We start from the raw sequence: 21,751 nt of genomic DNA, 5'->3' as shown, positions 1-21,751 counted from the left end.
AAGGATCAAGAGGGAAAGGGTTAAAGTACCACACAGGCCATGAAGTGATGAAATTTCTATTAAGGCAAGGAAAACAGACCAGGTCTCTTTTCTGGGGAGAGGAGGGGTTGTTTTTCCTCTCCTGTTTATTTTTTTTCAAAAACAAAAAAAGGCTTTAGGTAATAAAATAACATCTGTTCCATACGGCTTGTTGTGTGCATGCCTCACTGTGAAAAACAGTCTGTGTGAGAGTTGGGAGCGCGGCTGCTCCGGTGGTCCCCCCCGCCCACCGCTCCTCCACACTGGGCCTTCTTTCACCACCGAGCCCACGGGCCTCATCCCCACATTGTTCATGTAAAAACAATGCCCACAGCAATGTCAGCAGGAAGGTTTAAAGAGAGAGACAAGGAGACAGGGTCCTGTGCCGCCCTCTCACCCTACTTCATACCCCAAGAGCTTAATTATTTTGAGCACTAAGGGAGCCAGTATTTTGGGGGGTGGTGTCTTTGAAGTCACTCGAGGCATGTCGTGAAATGAAAGGAACCCTTCTCCCTTCTTACTGGCTATGTCTAACCCATGCATACGCAGCTTGTTCAAAAGATGTGGTTTCCTGAGCTGCCGGGGCTGGGGAGTTCTAGTTGGGAGGGGATTTGGGGAAAGCAGGGCAGTGGGAAGGGGGTGGGGTGTCAGGAGGGTGTGGTGGGGGGAGAGTGTGTGCACACGGGATCACTCAGCCCCTAAGGCCGGGTCACCAGGGCCCTGTTTTCTCTTCCAGCGCGCTTATCTCTTTACAGCTGTAGCCAAACCATCAGGTCTGTAATGATGGTTTTGATTACAGAGGCCAAGCACAGCTGTGTGTGGTGGGCTGGTGGGCTCGCCCATCCCCCACCCCCAGAAAGCCCTTTCCTTCCCCTCCCTGTGCTTGCGGTTTGTCATCTGTTCTCACAGAGCCCCCTTGTATTGGCCTGTGGCTTCCTGTTCTCAATCTGATCCAAATTTACCCCGTGAGGCATTTCCCTGCGCACACAGGCGCACCCGAGATCCCTCCCCTCCCCCTCCCCCACACCCCCCTTCTGAGGAAGGGTGGCAAAGAGGAACAGTCGAGAGTGAATAGGTGTTGGCTGTGATCTTTACACAACCTGGCAGCCGATCCCACAGCTTGTATTAGCTCCACAAGCCGAACAGATGGAACAAATTGACAGAATCGTGTTCACTCACCCTGAGCTCGAGAAGCAGCTGAGTTGCTGTTTGAAGTTGTGAGTTTGAATGCGTTTTTCCTTCTCTGAATGTACTGAAGAACCCACGGCTTCAGCACCTGACCGTGGCATGAAGTGGCCAATGAGCCCATGCGTCGTCCTCACCCAGCCAGTCCTCACCCAGCCAGCCGGCTCTCCCAAGCTCTCTCTCTCTCTCGCTTTCTTTCCAAATAGCCATGGGGGAGAAGCAGGGGTTTCTTTTTTTATGTAAAGGTAAAACACGTATATTTGATTCCCAGAAATGACTATTCCCCTCTTCCGCCTTTGAAGCAGGGATTGTTAGCAACCTGAAGTTCACTCATGACAAATCTAATAGTGTCACTTGAACTTGATATAGGAAAACAAGTAGAACAGAGAGTCTTTGAGGTTGACGTCAAGTACTTCCTTGTTCTGCTCAGCGTCCTCAGCCCATCCCGTGGATCGTTTTGGTTAAGAAGTGTAATGTGTTATACACGTTTGCCTTTTCTAGGACTTCAGGATGCATTTGACAGTGACTGGGAAACTGGGAAAATCATGCCAAACAATTACAAAAATGGATCCGATGATGGAGTCCTTGCCTACAAACTCCTGGTGCAAACCGGCAGCCGTGATAAACCCATCGACATCAGTCAGGTACTCTCATGGCCTGACACCCTGGGGGTTTCAGAGGGCATCGTTGAGCAGAGCTTTGGGGAAGCTGCTATACTGAAGACTGTTCGACAGCCTACCATCCCAGCCTGCGCTGTCTGGAGACCTGAGGCATCAGGGGCTGAGAGAATACTGAATTGGCTCTGATTCACTTCATCCCATCAGCTAACTGTGTGACCGCAGGCAGAGTGCCTCGCTCTGCTCCTCTGTCAAGTGGGGACAAGTGTGTTACCCTCCCTCGGGGGCAGTTGTTCTAACCAAGGACCCTCAAGGCAGTGCAGGCTCTTTTGGATCCTAGAAAAGCTGTGTTGTACTGTTCTCTTTTGAAAATAGTACTTGTTACCATGTTGGTCTTGATTATATTCCGACTTGGAGGGCTGGTAGCAGTCATTTGAATGAGCAGAATTTGGGGCAGATGTGTAAGTTAGGAGACCAGAGAGGTTACTAGAGGGAAGGATTGGTTGCATTCGACTCCTGGGGTCACCCTGGCCCAGCAGGTAGAGGAGGAGGCTAGGCATGTGGCTCTGTGGTGAGGCAAACAGAAATGACGGCTGTTGGACCCTGAGCGCACCCACTGCTCTGATCACCCCGCTAGCTAATAGGAGCTGTTTCAATTTGGCGATCGTATTCTGCAACTACATCTGCATCTTCGGCGATGCCTGCATCCCGGCATATCCCTTTTGATTCCTCGGGCGTGTTGGGAGTGTGTTCGGACCCTTCAGATTTCACATGAGTCCAGCATTACTACCGGCTCTCCCCGGATCCCATTCCCTCTGCTCCTTGCAGCTTACTTGCTTCCCTCAGGCAGAAAACCGTCATGCTAATGATCTTCCCAGCAGCTCTGTTTATTGTCTCCCCTTTTTTGCTGGCATTAAAGGTGACAGATTTACAAAGTACATTGTTCAGAGTTATTATGGAGTGTGAACTTGGTGCTTTATGGCCGCATGCAGCAGGCTGTCAGGTTTGACAAGGATGTGGGCAGAGGAGCCTGTCGGAGAGATAGCAGGGGGATGCCCAGGGGCTGGGCCAGACTTTAGGGACCAGGGACAGGGAGGAGCAAACTTGATTGGGCCAGGCCCCCGGATATCACTTCCTCTGCCTGGGAGGGAGAAAAGCGTGCTTCGTGCACGGAGGCCATGAGCTGTGCTATGTAATTCCAGAGACGGCTTGAAGACATGCAGTTGTTACATATCCCGGGGATTAATTGAATCCAGACCCCTGAAATTTCGTTTTCTTGCTCTACTCTTTCTTCCTTCACTCTTTCTCTATTAACTGCTGTCACTGGTGTTTTTCATTTTGTTAAGAAGGCCCAAAGCATTGGAATCAGGCCTGCACCTAAAGTAAACAGGAACAATATATTTGTGTGTTTGTGTATGTGTGTCTCTCTCACAGTGTTTTCACCTAAGCAAAGCCCACAGGACCTAGTATTTGCCATGCCCGGGATGGGGCATGCTAAGCGTGACCACATCCCTCAGAAATCAGGTTACCCAGAAAGAGTGGAGCCGTGCACAACCCCTTCCACTCTCTGGCGATGGGCATTTTGTGAATACACAGGTCATAGGAGGCTAGTGTTAGCAAAATTTATACAGATGTTGTTTTATTTTTATAGCTCTCCTCCATTTACTGGGTGGCATTTCCTTCAGTGTTAACAGCAGAGGTTAACTGCACACAGACGTGTATGGGGATTCTTGCCAGGTTTTTTTTCCCCCTTCCCCTCCTATAAATATGTTTCTCCAGATTGTTCATTCTCTGCCTTGGCTGCAGACAGTCTTTTAGCATTCAGATTTAATTGGTTCAGTCAATTCCTGGACCATCTGCAGGACTGTGTGTGTGTTAGTGCGTTTTGAAAGAAAGCAAAGGTGCTCTGATGGGATTTTGTACATGTTCAAAGAAGGGGCATTCTAGTCATTATTGCAAATGCTGGGGCAGGGTTCTGCTCCCCCCACCCCTCCAGGGAGGAGTATGTTTACCTCCAGCCCCATTCTGAAGGACCCCTGTTCTTCCCATTTCGCAGTTGACCAAACGGCGCCTGGTGGATGCAGACGGCATCATCAACCCCAGTGCTTTCTACATCTATCTGACCGCCTGGGTCAGCAATGACCCCGTGGCTTATGCCGCCTCCCAGGCCAACATCCGGCCTCACCGTCCTGAGTGGGTGCACGACAAAGCTGACTACATGCCGGAAACCAGGCTCAGAAGTAAGTAGCCCTCCAGTGACGCCCGCCGGCAAAGGGCCTTACCCTGCTCTTCCAAGCTCTGTCATGGCCCTCATCTGCTGACGCTACCCAGGGTTCAAAAGTGTAAACAGAACAATATATTTCTTTGAGTTTAAAACTCTGGGAGACACAGGAGGATGTGTAATGGGATACAACCCGTGCTCTGTCACGTTGGGACGTGAGAGCCCCTAACCTCCGTTTGTAGCTTGCATTCTAGGATGTCCACCAGGCAGCTCTCTTTAATGCCAGCTGTTCCATGTGAAAGCTGGGGACGCCTCCAGGTTGAGTGGTATTTTACTATTGCAGAGTTTTATCGCTGGGGATTATATGTTTATCTTTACTTTGTCAACTCTGGCGTTGAAGGGATTTTTGGCAAGTTGGGTCATTCCTATAAGCCACCAAGCACCTGTATTCTGTCAAATCTGTTGAAACTGGAGCAGAATAGTTCTGTACACAGCAGCGTCCTCTTCCTTTCCTCTCTCAGCCCCGACCTGGAGAGGTGGTCCCATACGGATTTAATTTGCATTTATGTTTAGAGGCGTTAGTAGCTTATACCTTGGATATGAGGCCGAGGGAGGATGTGACAAAGAAGACCGGTCCCTTTGCAGACATGGCTGGAGAGGAAGCGGGTTGTGCTTCTCTGTATCTAAACCCCAGAGCCTTGTGGCAAGCAGCCAAGGCTTGTGTTAATGAAAATTTATAGTTGAGATTATAATAGGGCAAATCATGTTTAGCAAGTCAACTGAATGACCCCAAAGGGTCTGGAACACACAACGGCAGTAACTAAATGCTTGTTGTGTGAGGATTTCTTCCCCTGCTGCTGAAGACTTAGCATTGCATTAAAAAAGAAGCATGGAAGGTTTAAGTGTGTTAGATCACTAAAAGGATAAGAAAGTTAAGCGTTTTTCTCAGTAAAGCATGACTTTTGAGTTATTTTGTTCTCATAAGTGATTGAGTAAAACAGTTTGAACTTCGTATTTTCTCTTGTGTCAGTTGAACAAAAAAAATGCTCCCACCATTGAATTCTTACAAAAGTGACTGCTTCTAGAAGATTAAAATCAAAGGTTAAATAAATACACAGATCCTGGGCTCCTCCTCTCCCTAAGCAAATTAAAAAAAAAAAAAAAATCAAATGTTGATTATTGAAACCTTTTTGAACCAAAGATTAAAACTGTAAAGGCCCGAAGACTGCCCTCGGTAGCTCGTTAGGGGAGAAGTGCAGTGAGGAACTCTGTTGCACAGTTCCCTGTCTATCCGTTGCCGTGGCGGAGAATGCGGGATACAGATCTGGGGATGGCTGCCAGCAGGGTTTGCCACGTCTCTTCCATGCCTGGGGCATGCCTGTTGACCAGAGCCTTCAGCCACAGCCCCTTCCCCCTGTCTTGTCTGTCCAGTCCCAGCAGCGGAGCCCATTGAATACGCTCAGTTCCCTTTCTACCTCAACGGCTTGCGGGACACCTCAGACTTCGTGGAAGCAATCGAAAAGGTCAGAACCATCTGCAACAACTACACGAGCCTGGGGCTCTCCAGCTACCCCAACGGCTACCCCTTCCTCTTCTGGGAGCAGTACATCGGCCTCCGCCACTGGCTCCTGCTATCCATCAGCGTGGTGCTGGCCTGCACGTTCCTCGTGTGCGCCGTCTTCCTCCTGAACCCCTGGACGGCCGGGATCATTGTGAGTTCATTCGGAGGGTTTTTGGGGAAGTCGGATTCCTTTCAGCCTAGCTCTTGCTGCAGCCGGGAAGTTGTGTTTATGTCTGGGCCTCTGGAGGAGGGTATAGATTGCATCATTCTTACTATATTTATTCTGCTGGAGGTGGCGAGGTTCGTGGTTAGGTAGTAGAGCCTTTAATGGCCTTCATCTTGTGTCCCTTCTCCTAAGACTTTAAACTTTCCATGTAAAGATAGGGGAGTTTTTAAACACATGTTCTATAGCAGCTCCTAGCATTTATTAAACACAAACACTCTGAGCATTTATTAAATACAAATGTAATTAATTTTTTTTAATTTTTTTTTTTTTTTTTTTTTACTTAAAGGGCCTTTTTGTGACTACATCCCAGACCTAACATAGAGAAGATTCTTCTAAAACAGGGGAGGGGGAGTAATTAGAGAAATTAGGACCAGGGGTACAGAGGTAAAATGGGTTTTGAGATGGTTTTGTGGGTGGTATGTGTTTCAAACATTGAAGGATAATGATGAACTAGTATTGCTGACCGATTTTTTGGCATCCTTCTTCCAAGTATAATACTCTCAGATTTGAAGTAAGTTTCATAGAGAGTCTAATAAAATCATGGCAGTGTTTAAATTCCATGAACTGTGGTATAGACTTCAAAATGCCAAAATTATAAAAACAGAGACCAGGGCTGGTTTCTGTACCATAAGTCTGTGCAGCAGGTATGTTAAAAGGTAAATGTTTAGTCTGCAGGGGTTTTCATGGTACTTAAGCAATTGATGTTGTCCATCTTTCATTAGCTTACTAAAAGAAAGCAAAGGAAACTTTTATCGTACTTGCTCCCCACCCCCCGCCACCACTGCCCACTGCCCCACCCCCAACAAGGAAAGACCATTCACTCCTTGTCTTCCGCCCGGGGAAAGTTTACCATTTTATTTGGATTTTCTCCCCTTTGACTCAAGAAACTCCAGTGTCTACCTCACAGATTTTCTTTCCATCTCTGTGCAAATTTTTACAAGGCAGATGGAAGGCAAATAAAAGCTTTTCCTTGGATTTAACTGTCTGCCGTGTCCACCCGCCTCTCTCCTCATTTCTTCAAAGTGAAGGCGCCTGTAACCTGACCCATGTCAGCTGACCAGAAGGTCCTCTTTTTCCCTAGCCATCCTCTCTTAACCCATGGGCTCTCCAAACAAAAGCAAGGCTGCCTTTGCGTAAAAGAACTTTTATTCACCCGTCCTGTCTGCTTTCTTTAGGATGCAGGGTACAGAAACCCAAAACACTAACGTTTCAACTCTGTTGTAAGTTTGGAAGGACACTTTCTGATGATTAAGATCAAAACAGAAGGAAATACCTTGTTTTAAACTGTATTAGATTTGTAGCTAGTGACGAGTCCATGTTTGTGTAATTCTTATATGCCTAAAATGGAATAATTGTCATTTTTTTTTTCGCTTTCTAGAGCAGGTGTGTTGGAAAAACAATTCATGGTAGAATACTAAGCGTTGCCTCTATGTACTCCTTGTACAGGCTGATGTCCCAAAACTGTCCCAAAATCTCCCTTGTCAGCAGGGACATGGTGAAGTAAAGGCAGGTGTCCAAGTTAAAGCAAGTCAGCGCCTGCCTTCTGTCTGGGTCCCGGGTGTTTGTCCATGCCCCACCTGCAGCGAGCCCCTCCCTCCTTTGTCTTCAGCACCTCCAGTGTGTGTGTGTGCCCATCCACTCATGCTGTGCATCTTCCTGAAGGTGACGGTCCTGGCTTTGATGACGGTCGAGCTCTTTGGAATGATGGGCCTCATTGGAATCAAGCTGAGTGCTGTGCCTGTGGTCATCCTGATCGCTTCCGTGGGCATTGGAGTGGAGTTCACTGTTCACGTTGCTCTGGTATGGTGGACCTCTTCACTAAGAACTTTATGAAGAGGCAGCGTGTTTCCTCTTGCTCTCGTAGTCTCCCAAGTTGGAAACCTTTCCATTTTCTCCAGTGTCAAGGAACACACATAATGACATGTCCTAGTGAAGAGGCTTCAGAGCACAGGCAGTCCTGTGCTGGGACAGGCTGAAATCTAGGCGGTGTCCTTCCCCACTGGGAAGGGGGGAGGCCCACTAAGGAGAAGGGCACGGAAGGTGAAAGAATACTGGGCAGGGTCAGCGTGGGCCAGGAAGGATTCTGCTTATTTGGTGCCCTTAGTGTCAGGTCCATAAGTTGTCACCTTGGTTCCTAAGTTCCATGCTGTGAGAGAGAGAGAGAGAGTGTGTGTGTGCGCGCGCATGCGCGCGCGCACGCACGCACACACGCACACACACACGAATATGCATGGGTAAAGTGAGACCACACTCATAGGCCTGGCAGGGATGGCGTGACTGAGGGTGAGGCAGGTCAGCAGCCAAGGAGATACCCTGGGGCCGATAAGGCAGAGGAACTCCTTCTCCCCGTTAAGCCCACCCAGTTCCTTCCACCTCCTGGCCTCCAAATTCATGAAAGCAGAAAGTAAGAGAACTGGGGTTGTTCTCAATGGCATTTCTCCCCACTCTCTCATTCTGTGCCTAGTCCCGTGAATGGTTTGTTGGAGGAAGTTAAACGTCAGGGTCTTTAATCCAAGAGGCAAACCAATTGTGTATACTTCTCAGAAAATGATTCAAAAGCCTCCTAGCAGTGTGTGAGTCCTGTGCACACTCGCACTTATTACACCCTCATCCTTGAGGTTATTGATAGGTGCTCGATAAATAGTTGCTGACTGAGTAAATACTCATGTTTGGAATGCCCTACCTAGGAAACCTAGCACTGAGCTTGGGTCAAAGTCCTTTTGGCCTTGCTTTCTCAGTCACTAGCATTGATTTTCTTTGGGCTCAACACGTGGCATATGCATGCGTATATGTGTGCACATCTGCACATATGCTGTGTCTTGTACCTTCTTAGTTTCTCCACAGGAGTCTTTCAGGGCCATTTTTATGCACTTTGGAGACTGTAAACTTTTGTGTTTCAAAAAAAATGTTTTGTTGAGGTTGTTCTGTTTTTCCTCAGTGTATAAGGAACAGCTGATAATACAGAAGCAATATTCTCTAAATTTGAAGCGTACCCAAATTTTTTTCCTCCATTGATCTGAGAGGAGGGAGAGGGTATTTTTTTTTTATGTAATGTTTATTTATTTATTTTTGAGAGAGAGAGAGACAGTGATAGAGAATGAACAGGGAAGGGGCAGAGAGAGGAAGACACAGAATCGGAAGCAGGCTCCAGGCTCTGATCTGTCAGCACAGAGCCTGACACAGGGCTCGAACCCACAAACCATGAGATCATGACCTGAGCTGAAGTCCGATGCTTAACCGACTGAGCCATCCAGGCACCCCTGAGAGGGGATTTTTTTTTTAAAAAGAAGAGCCCACTAACCTAGAGCTTAGAATGTAAATAATTCTTAGTATCATTTCTTCAAAAAAGAGAAAACCTTGAGAGTTAAGAATCCACCAGTCATTTTATTCTGATGTGAATGAAAATCACCTTTTTAAAAAAACTTTGGTAGCTAGCAATGCAAATAAGAGCATTCTAGAACAGGTTGTTACAGTAAAAATGAAAACTGCAGCCTTCAAACTGTTGTGGCGCCCTGGGCCTCACACGTGAGGTAGTGTGAACATAAATGTCCATACCGGTGCTGGGTAAACAATTGAGGAATGCTTCTACCAGTTGTATAGATTTAATTCCAAGAATTTAAGGACTCTCAAGAGCCAACTCAGCTTTGCGAGCAGTAACCCCCCACTCAGTGCTGGTAGCCCACACTTTCATTGAGACACTCTCTACACTCAGGATATGGTGTTCCTACCTGATCCTGTATGTGAAGATCTATTTAAAGCAGGCAGTTACTGCTCTTCCAAGGTGTGTAAAATGATGGAATAAGGTTGGTGAGGAGCACTCTTCAGGGAATCAGTGGTTCCTGTCAGCTAGCTATTCCCACAGCCTAAGTTGTACATGAGATGATAAAACCCTGCTTGACCCCTGTGGCCTCATGGCCCAAGTATGGCACAAAATAACATGGTTCCAAACCATCTTGTTGCTTTTCTCCCAAAAGAAGAAAGGTAATTGTGTTGACCCTAAAGTCAACCCCACTCTGAAAGAGCAGATACACTTTAGAGAAAGTATGGACACTCATAGCACATTTTTGTAAACGTTTCTTTCTCCATCTGCTCAGAAGAACAACCTTAGTGTTCTTCCACAGGCTACCCAAGGGATGGGAATGCCCCCAGTGTGTTATAGACCTTGATTTATTTTTTTTATTTTTTTTTTAATTTTTTTTAACGTTTATTTATTTTTGAGACAGAGACAGAGCATGAACGGGGGAGGGGCAGAGAGAGAGGGAGACACAGAATTGGAAGCAGGCTCCAGGCTCTGAGCTGTCAGCACAGAGCCCGACGCGGGGCTCGAACTCATGGACTGAGAGATCGTGACCTGAGCTGAAGTCGGACGCTTAACCGACTGAGCCACCCAGGCGCCCCTAGACCTTGATTTTTAAGGGGCTGTGACATGCAGTGTGCCCGAGCTATGTCATCTCGGCATGTCCCAGGGCAGCCCTTAACTTTCAGGCAAAAAAAGGACTTGTGCCAGCCTCAGTCCTCTCTTTTGGGGCCCCGCTGAAAGGCCAGGCAGGGTATAACAGTAACTGACTCATGTTAAAATGGTCCTGGGTCACACTGTCAAGCCAATAGTCTGATTGGTGTCAACAGCATTCTTGACCTAGCAGAGCTTTAGGAAGGTAAAGGAGGTGGGGATATAACCACATGGAGTTAAAATAAGCTTGAATTTCTTTTTTTTTTTAATTTTTTTAATGTTTATTCATTTTTGAGAGAGAGAGAGAGAGTATGAGTGGGTGAGGGGCAGAGAGAGAGAGGGAGACACAGAACTTGAAGAAGGCTCCAGGCTCTGAGCTGTCAGCACAGAGCCCGACACGGGGCTCAAACCCACGAACTGCGAGATCATGGCCTGAGTTGAAGTCAGATGCTCAACCGACTGAGCCACACAGGCGCCCCAAAATAGGCTTGAATTTCAAGTCCTGTATTTTTCTTGTGATACTTCCATGGTGTTTAGAGAACACAGCAACAGAAATGCCACGTCATCCACAAGGAAATATGTACTTAGCACCCAGTTGCACGCAACCCTCAACTAAGCCTACTCGGAAGTAAGATCTTGACCTGCCACAAAATCAGAAAGAATGCTGTCATTCTCACACCACGGCTCTCCCATGTGAATGCTGTGTGCTCATTCAGGTTGGGGGGGGGCGGGGAACCCAAGGGGAGTAGCAGTGAATAAAGGGACATTTTGCTCCTTTTTGTATAGTTTTGGTTTGGTTTTTAATTTAAAGTAAATATGCTTTCTGTCTTTTTTTCTCATTGTTCAAGATTTGCGTCAATATCAAATATGATGCAATATCATGAACAGGTCATTTTAGCGTAAGCCTAGATTTAGGTACCAGAGCAGCCCTGATTAAATAGCCCAGGAGCTAAATGGGAAGCTGTGAGGAGGTCCGTACAGGTCCATACAGACCAATTAAAACAGCTTGTATGTAGCATGCTGGACCAAGCTGACCATGGACCAGGCCCAGTCCGGGCATCTGCTCACCCCACGTCTTCTCCTTGCACAGGCCTTCCTAACAGCCATTGGTGATAAGAACCGCAGGGCCGTGCTTGCCCTGGAGCACATGTTTGCACCTGTCCTGGATGGCGCTGTCTCCACTCTGCTGGGAGTGCTCATGCTGGCAGGATCTGAGTTTGATTTCATTGTCAGGTAAGCAGAAGGGGAGAGAATCCTTATTTTTAAGAATTGTTACCACTGTTAGGATCTCTGTTGCTTACTTCCTTGTGTGTCCAGTAGACAGCAGCATGTCTTCATTGTGACTCTACTCTCCTTCCCCCTAGACTGATGGAGGTATAACTGACAAATCAGAATCGTAGTGTCTAAGGTATACAGCATGATGTTTTGATATGCCAACCAGTACATTGTGAAATGATTACCACAGTCTGTGACTCCACTTTCTCTTGCGTTTATTAATTCAGAGATATGCTGAGAGGTATAAGGAAAAGGTCTTTTTTAGAGGCCTTTTAGGGAACATCTTGGGGAGAAGAGACGGAGAGTCTGTGGCCAGCAGCAAAGACAGCTCCACAGCTTGAAACCAGAGGGCCACCCAGCACCCCGGCGTTGACCTGGGTTCCCCTCAACTGCCCAATTTTGACCTTGACTTCTCTTCCGAAACTATAGAAAACTTAAAAATACCTGAAATTGTCACCATTCTTTCAAGAAGCAAAGGTGGCATGCCCAGATTTCACATTCAAGTTCTCACTAAGATTTAGGGAGTCTTGGGTATGTGACTCTGGTGCCATGTGTTTGAAATCCAGGCCTAGTTTGGATACTTCTCCTTGGAACCCAAGGCAGGCAGTTTCTGGTAGATTTATGAAGAATGCCAGTTTGTGAGGTAGAAAAGAAGGGCCAAGGTTTCCTTCTGAAAAAAACTTGACAACTGCAGGGAAAGACCATTTTCTTGTCTGAAGAGCCTCCACAGCATCGTAAAGTAGCTACTCTTGGATGTGACAGTGCTGCTCTGTGGAGGGACAAGGCCAGAATCATCAATAAGTGAAAGGCCAGAATTAGAACCGTGGTAAAGCAGAACCAAATGTGAGACATGACTGCATTGTTTGGGATGCTTCAAATAATCTGGAGAGAGAATAGAAAAAAGGCTTTCTTGGTGTGCATGCCTGTAATAGGTCTTTGATTTTCAAGTAAAAAGAAGAGGGTTTAAAGTTTCAGCCCAAGTTCCCTTATTACAGAAAAAAGATCTATCCATTGGTCTGTGGCATACCCCATAACCCGTTGGGCAGTTCGGCAACAGAGAGTTAGCCTTCCTTGAAGGAGTGCCGGAGTTTACTGTGTGTAGTTTAGTACAGGGTAAATGAAGAGGTAAAATAGCTCTTGCATCGTGGACCAGTACTTCTCACACCACAGAGTGCTTATGAATCATCCAAGGCTCTCTGCAAATGCAGGTCGGATTGCACTGGGTGCAGGGAGTGTGTAGAGTGGGATTGGCATTTCCAGCCAGCTCCCAGGTGATAACCCAGGCTGCCAGTCTTCTCTGCACACACTGTTAATCACCTGACAAGCCAATTAGTACATTCTTGTTTGCCAATACCAGGTAGATAGATGTATGCCTAAATTAGATCAAGGTTTTGGCCTGAGTTTTATTTTCAGCTCTTAACTTCACTTTGGCTTTTCCTTTATTTTCTTAGCACACACATATTCAGGCATTAGTAGATGTTTCTTTATGGTATAAAACCCCTGTGTCAAGCAGAGTTTCTTCTGTGTTTTTCCTCACTCGACACAATGCAGTTACAAGCACCTCAGTGCCATTTTACACAACGAATAATGTGGACCCCGACGGCCTCCATGTAGCTTACAGTCTCTGGAGGGAGAGAGAGTTCATGGCACTTCAGAACCATGGGAAACACTGAGTGTGATGGGGTCTCAGAGGATCTAACTCAGCCCTGTGGGGACGCCAAGTGAGACACAGAGGGGAAACGTAGCCAGAATTAGAGCAACCAGCTGGGAACCACGATGGAGGGCAGAATCCCAGCTCTCATACAACCCATAGCTTCCTGTTCTCTCCCAGAGATATCAGGGTTCTTGTTTCAAGCACTTAAAAGGGCTTCCCATTTTCTAGAACTGGATGGATTAACCTGATAAAGCCCTCACTGAGGTCAACTAAATGAGCAGACATTGTATACGCTAAGCCGTCAGAAATCTAATTGGTCTGTTTATTCTACAGTTAGATGGATGGGATGCAAATGTCTTAATGCCTGCTGCTGATATATGCTTCAGCCTAAAGTTCCAGCAGTTTACATTAGAGCAAGACATTGGCGGCTTGGTTTTTACTAATGCAGTTCAGAAGTTTCTAGTGTTTACAATAGCTGCAAGGTATTTGTGTTTTTATAGGGAATCTCTCTCCTTTCATCTAATGTCGAAACATATATAGTCATGGCAAAGTTTGGTGCCTGTTCTGTTTTATGATCAAAAGGACCCTTAACAGATAGATATCTTGCCCTCCCTCTTCCCAGAACATCCTGAGCTCTCCGCCCCCCACCGCAGCCCCTCCTTGCAGCAAAATCGCCCTACACTCAGTTCCAGAAATGCACGTTTGCGTGGAGCCCACTCCCTCCAGCTGTGTGGAGTGTCCTCCAGCAGCTCTCCCGGGCTGACAGGTTTACCTTGGTATTCATGAAGGATCCCAGACCTTAGCCCTCAATGGTGGGAAAGCAGGGCCACTTGCGCACTCTCCCCTTCTTCATGGTGCTGCGGCCTTTATGTTTGAATTGGCTGACGCAAAACAAGAGTATTCAGAGATGCTAAATTGTTCAACAAAAGCTTGGCCCGCAGAGCAGCCCCCTCATTGTGGACCGCCCTCCCCCGCACAGAATGGGCAGCGTTTTCTCTGCAGAAAGCTGGTTCTTGTGTTCTAAAAAGGTTGCAATTGGAGCTGTTTGGTAAAACTGGAACTCACAGAATTCTAGGCAGAAAGTTGTGATTAATGAAAGCCCAGGGAAAGCCTTACCTGATACGCTAGAGACTTAATTAGAGATTCTGCTCTAAGATGCTGAAGCATTTCACAGTGGATTAGCTGCCTGCAGAAGTGGGCTGCTTTTCCTCCTGAGCTAAATTGTTTAAATTCTACACCCTTCACTTCATTTGTTTGCTTCTGCTGGGTTTTCACGGACGGGGCCCCTCTGCATTGTATTTGTGCTTCCAATCTGCTCAGCCATTCAGCTCACATTCCATATTTTTGTGTTTGTGTAACACATTCATAAATAACATTACATGCCAGGAGATTTCAGCAAATTAACAAACTAATTTTTCTCTCTTCCCTTCACGAACTAACACTTTGGGTTGTGGAATGTAGTCCTCGAGAGTCACAAGGTAAAAAGAGAAAAAAAACTAATGTCGTGCTGAACCACAGTCTTTTAAACTGTGTGGGTTTTGTTAATTTTGGGTTTTGACGCGCTGTGTAATATTTGGGCACGTGAAGGCTTGCTGCTCTTACTTTTGCCACAGTGAATGTTCCTGTGTCCCTTTTATCTTCAAGGTATTTCTTTGCTGTCCTGGCAATCCTAACAATCCTGGGTGTTCTCAATGGACTGGTTTTGCTTCCAGTCCTGCTGTCCTTCTTTGGACCGTATCCTGAGGTCAGTAATTATGCCGGGCTGTAATGGACAGTCCCCAGGCCACCTGAATGCTGTTTTTCCTTGTGTCACTGTTCGTTTAGATCTTTAGGCAGACCCACATTGCCGATTGTTTACTTTTTCAAAATATTTCAGTAATTATGAAGTTTTTCATAGAAAAACTATGGCTTTTTTCCTCTTCAATTTAATAGTTTGGGAGATGCAGGACTAGTTTTGTTTGGGTTTTTTAAACCAACTGATTGGCGGCCTGAGTCGTGTAGTTCGGTATCAGTGAAGCATTTTCCACTCAAGATGAATATCTGGGCTTGAATCAAAGGAAGAGGGGCACAGCCTGCCTTTCCAAAGTGTAAAAGCAGAGGGCAGCTCTTTTGCTCCAGCTGTCAGGCCTGATGGTCCTCGAGGTGGCAGAGTGGGGGAGGGGATAGCAGGAGAGGCTGGGGCAGTCAGGGGATGGGTGCAGAGACCCCTGAACAAATACTGTGCTTTGCACTTTAAGTGTGACCAGCAGGTAAATGGATGACCACACTTTTAACATGGAATCTCCTTCAATAGGTGTCTCCAGCCAATGGGCTGAACCGACTGCCCACCCCTTCCCCTGAGCCGCCCCCCCAGCGTGGTCCGGTTTGCCGTGCCCCCCGGTCATGCAAACAATGGGTCCGATTCCTCTGACTCAGAGTACAGTTCTCAGACGACAGTGTCGGGCATCAGCGAAGAGCTTCGGCACTATGAGGCCCAGCAGGGCACCAGGGGCCCTGCCCACCAAGTGATCGTGGAAGCCACAGAAAACCCTGTGTTTGCCCGCTCTACAGTAAGTCACCCTAGAGGCCAGCCCCTGCCTCCTCTATGCAGCAAATCCCAGACGGATAGGATTTAAAAATAAAGTATAGGTTAGGTAGAATCCTATGAAATTGCCAATCTTTGACTCCAACTATAAAAACATGAGTTGCGTGTGGTTCTATCTCATATAGGTTAAAAAGGGCAGGGGTCAGTAACAGTAGCTACAAAAAGCATTGGTATGTGTCTTGTTTGGGCTAAGTATAATTTGAGTTTAAGGGCCAGAGGTAAAGCATGCTTTGCTTTTTTTTTTTTTTTTTAAGCCGTATATCATTTTAGAATAATACTTTTTTTTTTTTAATGTAGTGGTATTTTTATTGCCAACAGAATGATTTTCTTTTCCTCTCACTTCTGTTACTTTTAATTGCCCTTGGTACAAAATTATTTCAATTATTAATGTCCAAGATTTTACCAGAAGGAGCTGGAGGGAGCAGAGAAGCTTAGCCTTCAGTAATTCAGGACAGCCATAAGCAGCCTGGGAGCCCCTTCTCAGAGGCTCTAAGAGCCGCAGCCATGCTCCCTAGGATGTCCTTAGCCCCCCAGGCCTAGAGCACAGCACACAAAACCCGAGGAAGGTTCTAAGGCGCGTGCTGCTCCAACTCAGGGCCTCCTGCTGTCCCTCCAGGAAATGGGTATTCCAGTCCCAGGCCAGAGCAGCCCTTCCATGAAAGAGAGAGAGGCCAACCAAATAACCTAAATTTTCCTCCTCTTACCCCCCGTGACGATGCCTGCTGAGCTGCAGTGTGAATCTGGTTTTGTTCAGCGGGAGCCTAAAAATAGGTACAAGCTGAACGACTTTGAAGTTGGTCACGGTCCTTTTGATTGATGTGGCCACTGTGTTGCTCCATGCTTTGTATAGAGACCCAGAAACCAGATTCCTAACAACCGGACAGAGCAGCACTGCCCCATGGAACTTTCTGCGATGATGGAAACGCTCCCTCTGTGCTTGCCAGTATAGTAGCCACTCACCACATGTGGCTGTTGAGCACTTGAGATGTGGCTAGTGCCACGAAGGGACTGAATTTGGAATTGTTCTTAATTTAAATGCAAATAGGCATATGCTCCTAATGGCTACCGCCCTCAACAGCATAGGTATAGACACTCCTGCCGACCTGCTGCATTTGCGCGAGCCGGAGCCAGATGCTCAGCAGTTCACAAAGAGGACGAGCTTGGGATCTGACTGTGTGGCACAGGGTGGAGTGGCAAACCGAGAGGGGGGCAGCCCGGGTGCTCTCCAACCACAGCCCTGCATTTATGGGCAGCAGCTGTATGTGTCTGGCCAGCTGTGCTACAGAAAGCCTAGACATAGGGTCCAAATAAGGCCTCTGCCACGTCGTGGAGGTTCTAAAAGAACAAGTTTTTCTTTTGTGGGTTGAAGGCCCAGTTGGCTCCCGGGGGCCTCTCCCAGCCATTTGTGGGGCTGACTGAGCACTTGGTGAAGAGCTGTGTGTGGGTGGCCGGCGGGAACTGGAGCCAAGAAGGGAAGGCTGGGAGCGGCGGGGGGCGATGCCCTGCCTGGGGTTAGCACCCCGCCTGTTTTAACCTGCCCTCGCCCTCTGCAGGTGGTCCATCCCGAAGCGAGACATCACCCACCCTCAAACCCTCGACAGCAGCCCCACCTGGACTCAGAGTCCCTGCCTCCAGGACGGCCAGGCCAGCAACCCCGGAGAGAACCCCCCAGAGAAGGCTCACGGCCACCCCCCTACAGACCGCGCAGAGACGCTTTTGAAATTTCTACTGACGGGCATTCTGGCCCTAGCAATAGGGACCGTGCGGGCCCCCGGGGAGCCCGTTCTAACAACCCTCGGCACTCAGCATTCACTGCCATGGGCAGCTCTGCGCCCAGCTACTGCCAGCCCATCACCACTGTGACGGCCTCGGCGTCCGTGACTGTTGCCGTGCACCCGCCGCCTGCCCCCGGGCCCGGGTCCGGTCGGAACCCCCGAGGGGGTCTCTGCTCGGGCTACGGGGACTACTCTGAGACTGACCACGGGCTGTTTGAGGACCCCCACGTGCCTTTTAACGTCCGGTGCGAGAGGAGGGATTCCAAGGTGGAAGTCATAGAGCTGCAGGACGTGGAATGTGAGGAGAGGCCCCGGGGCAGGAGCTCCAACTGAGGTATGTGCGGCCGGTGGGTGGGCCTCGGCAGCAATGGAGGGGCACCCAGGGGCACGGAGGGCAGAGCTCCCTGGGGGTTCTTTAGGCTGCATCCTTGGTGAGCCCCTCGGCATTGGCATGTCCCACACTGAGCCCCAGGGACCTCTCATCTCCCTGGCAAGGATGCCATGTCCAAGCTTTGCCATCCTCGGGGAACCCATGGAGCCCCAAACTGGGTGTCTCACCTCGCTGCTCACCTGTTGAGGGTTAGTGCAAGTTAACAAAGACGCTAACAGCTGCACCTTTCACCTGGTTTTCAGGCTTTATAAAGCCCCGCCACAGGTATGTATGCCACACATACAGCTCGATGCGTCGGTTACACAGTGAACACATCCGTGTCGCCAGGCCCCAGATCAGCCTCTCATGCCCTCCACCCAGCACCCCCAGCCTGAGTTCTAATACCACTGAGCAGTTTGCCTACTTCTGTGCTTTCTGAATATACAGACTCGTATACCCATTGCTTAGTTTGACTTCCTTTTTTTTCTTTCAAAGGGTGAGTAAAATCTGAAGCAAAGAGGCCAAAGATTGGAAGCCCCCCCCAACCCCCCCGAACTGCTTGAAGAGAACTGCTAAGAGTTATACAGATGTGCGCACCAGGAGAGCAGTTCAGTGTTACTGTAACCGACTGTATTATTTTGTGAAATAGTTCTATAAATATTTAAGAGGTGTACACATATGTAATATACGAAGGAACCGATGTAAAGTAGTGAGATCTGGGCTCTCTCCACTCCTACCCCCCGAGTGGGCGGTGGGGAGGCCACAGCGGGGCCCCTCCTGATTTGTACATTGGTCTCTGTGCCACAACCAAGCTTAACTTAGTCTTAAATTTCAGCATATGTTGCTGCTGCTTAAATATTGTATAATTTACCTGTATAATTCTATGCAAATATTGCTTATGAAATAGGATTATTTTGTAAAGGTTTCTGTTTAAAATATTTTAAATTTGCATATCACAACCCTGTGGTAGTATGAAATGTTACTGTTAACTTTCAAACACGCTATGCGTGATAATTTTGTTGTTTAATGAGCAGATATGAAGAAAGTACATTAACCCCGGTGGCTTCTCCAGGTGTAGTTGGATGCGATTCTGTTTGGCTGTGCGTGTGAACACGTGTGTGGTTTCCCAATGTACTGTACTGTGATTTTTTTTTTCTTTTTTTGTTTCTTTTTACTGTCTGTAACCCTTCGTGGGCTCCACCCTAGTTAGGCTGGAAGAGTCAGGATATCTTTATTGCTTGGTGCTAGTGGAAAGCTAGCCCTGAATGTCGCCTTATCCCTCTGCCCGACTTGCTTCAGGTACGGGGCGTCTCTTACGATCATTGGCTGCTATCCAGACACTCCTAGTTCATGCCTCAGAGGAGATGGGCTCCGCTGTGTGGGTCATTGTGGTGGACGTTGGAACCTCAGGGTTTAGAGCTAACATCTGTTCATCTTCATTGGTGTTAAAGAGTTCTAGAACGTGCTTAGTGGTGAGCCTCACCTGAGCCATGAATGTTACTCTAGAGTAGGCAGCATCATTGTACCTCTCGTCTCACACACACACACACACACACACACACACACACACACGCCCACACACCCTCAAACGTTCAAGAGCAGATTGGAAATCTTTTGGAGACAATGATCCTGCTATGAGTGGAAAAACCTGTTGATTCTGGGTCCACAATAAACCTGGAGGTGATGTTTTGAGTTCCTACAATTTAAACTCCCCTCTTCCTAAATTGCACAGTTGGTGGGGCTTTCTAGATCTCTTTGTATCTTCTTTAAAAATAAGTAGTGAGCATCCAGTGTGGTGGTATGGAGTTGGAAGTTCTACAGGATGAGAGCTTCAGAAGGATCCTTCTCAGTGAGTTAATGTTAACTTTATGAGTACACGCTTCCTAAATAAACTGTGTCCCTCCTCTCAACCTTATTAGTGTTCTTTCAATGTGACATTGATCGAAGAGCAGGGAGATGTTAATTGCATACACCCCACTGAAGAATGTATATGGAGGCAGATCTATCAACCAGGCATTATTTTTAAAGATTTGCTTCTGTATCGATTCTGTTGTCTTGCTTTGAGGTTTGGTCTTCCTCAGCTCTTAGCCAGAAACCAGCAACTGTCGGGGAAGCAGTGGATACCCGGACTAAGCTACTGTAGGAGCACAAAAATGGCAGCTTCCATTGTGCCCTCCTGTTTTACACGGAAAATCTCAGTCAAAAGTCAATGGGCTCCCAGTAGTACCGAGCAGTATAGTGACCTCAGACCCTAAAACTTGCCACAAAACTGTAAGATACTAATTGTAAGCCACCTGTGGCCGCCAGGTGTGTGTGTTAATGTGCCAGGGGCCCCGACGGGCCCACGTCTACTGTTTGGTGCCTCTGTCAGCCACACTGTCTGTCCACCTAATAGCCAGCTCTGCTCAGAAAACTTAGGTCCTGCGTTCAGGAGAGAGATGATGCAAAATTCTGAGGTCTGCTTCCCTCTGGCTCGTGGCATGCCCTCCTCGCTCCTTTCCTGAGCCCAGCTTGTGTGGCGCATGACAGTTTGCACAGCCCTGCTTTCTGCACAGTGTAGAACTTTCTCCCATAGTCACATTGGCAAAGGGAGAACTCGGGGGCTGGCAGGCAACTAGAATTTCTCTCTCTCTCTCTCTCTCTCTCTTTCTTTAAAATAGTTTTATTTTGTCTGTCTTGTTTGTTCATTTGGATGTTTTAATTTTTTTTTAAATCTTTGCTGATATTTATAATTTTGTATCATAAGAATGTTTTCCTACAGTATTTGTCATGCCAGTTTATAACAAAAAATGCAGGGATTTTATTTCTATTGGAAACACTATTACAGCTATGTTTTACTTTTGAACAGAATTTTTATTTGTATAGAGTGCTTACTAATGTTAAATAGTTCAGAGTATATAACATCTTCATTAAAGACTCATGGTAGGTTTTAGTGTAAGGAGTTTAAAGGAAATAAATATTCAAACTGGGTCTCATTGTCTGCCAATTTTGGCAGAAATGGGTTTGTGTCATTTCAATTACAAAGATAAAAGTATGCCATATAATTTATTTATATGAAAATTTATTTTTGTAGTGTACATAGTAGTCATCAAGTCTTTTGACAGAAGTATATTTTTAAAGAATTTATATGTGATGAATCCATGATGTCTGGAACTTTGCTGAGACATGAGTGGGGCACGCTTTTCATTGTAAAGTACAGCAAGGAAAAGAAAATGCTTAACAGTGTTAAGAGAGTGAGATGGAGTAAATATTCATGCAATTGTGTATTAGTTACCATTTGTGACCTAGTGTGGTTCTCATTTTAAACCTTGGAAGGCAAAAATGTACAAACTCTCTAAATATTAATGTTCAAACACTGATAGAAATTCTAACATGAATAAAAAATAATATAACTTGTTGGTTATGTCTTTGTTCATGGAATGTTTTTTATTACAGTGTTTTATGTAGGCAGCACGTCAGACCATCATAAACTTTGTTGATTTGTCTTAGTAACATTGCTAAAGAATCCTTTCCTGTTCTACCTCATGGAGGCATTGTTGCTATATGAAAAGTTCTAGGTTTTTATTTTCTGACACCGAGAAAGTTCCTCAATTACCATTCAAAGTGATCCCCTCCTCATCACTTAACATCTTTGTGATGCCTAATAATTAGAGGGAATATTTATAAAGATAAATTTGATGACTATTAAAATAAATGGAGGTGCCATACTTAAATAGGAGGGCTGACGATACGGGACTGATTGAACCTGATCTAGAATGTTTTCTTCTGAATGTTTATATGATTACATCCCATCTTTACTAGAGCCATGGAGAAAA

General features: G+C 46.8%; 1 protein-coding gene across 1 annotated transcript in view; it reads left to right on the top strand.

The window, feature by feature from the left end:
* The window catches only part of LOC125925310 (protein patched homolog 1-like), a 63,280-nt gene extending 41,941 nt beyond the window's left edge, over nucleotides 1–21,339 (top strand). The window contains 10 exon segments of the mRNA XM_049634209.1: nucleotides 1,705–1,847; nucleotides 3,877–4,060; nucleotides 5,473–5,753; nucleotides 7,491–7,628; nucleotides 11,369–11,511; nucleotides 14,852–14,951; nucleotides 15,501–15,551; nucleotides 15,553–15,756; nucleotides 17,345–17,900; nucleotides 18,432–21,339. Coding sequence (XP_049490166.1) covers nucleotides 1,705–1,847; nucleotides 3,877–4,060; nucleotides 5,473–5,753; nucleotides 7,491–7,628; nucleotides 11,369–11,511; nucleotides 14,852–14,951; nucleotides 15,501–15,551; nucleotides 15,553–15,756; nucleotides 17,345–17,899 — 1,799 coding nt within the window. The 3' untranslated portion in view covers nucleotide 17,900; nucleotides 18,432–21,339.
* Nucleotides 21,340–21,751: the final 412 nt, after the last annotated feature.

Source organism: Panthera uncia, chromosome D4 (genome assembly GCF_023721935.1).
Source record: "Panthera uncia isolate 11264 chromosome D4, Puncia_PCG_1.0, whole genome shotgun sequence".
NCBI classification, from domain to species: Eukaryota; Metazoa; Chordata; class Mammalia; order Carnivora; family Felidae; genus Panthera; species Panthera uncia.
Note: the sequence above shows the minus strand (reverse complement) of the source record. Positions and strands in the feature narration are given on the sequence as shown.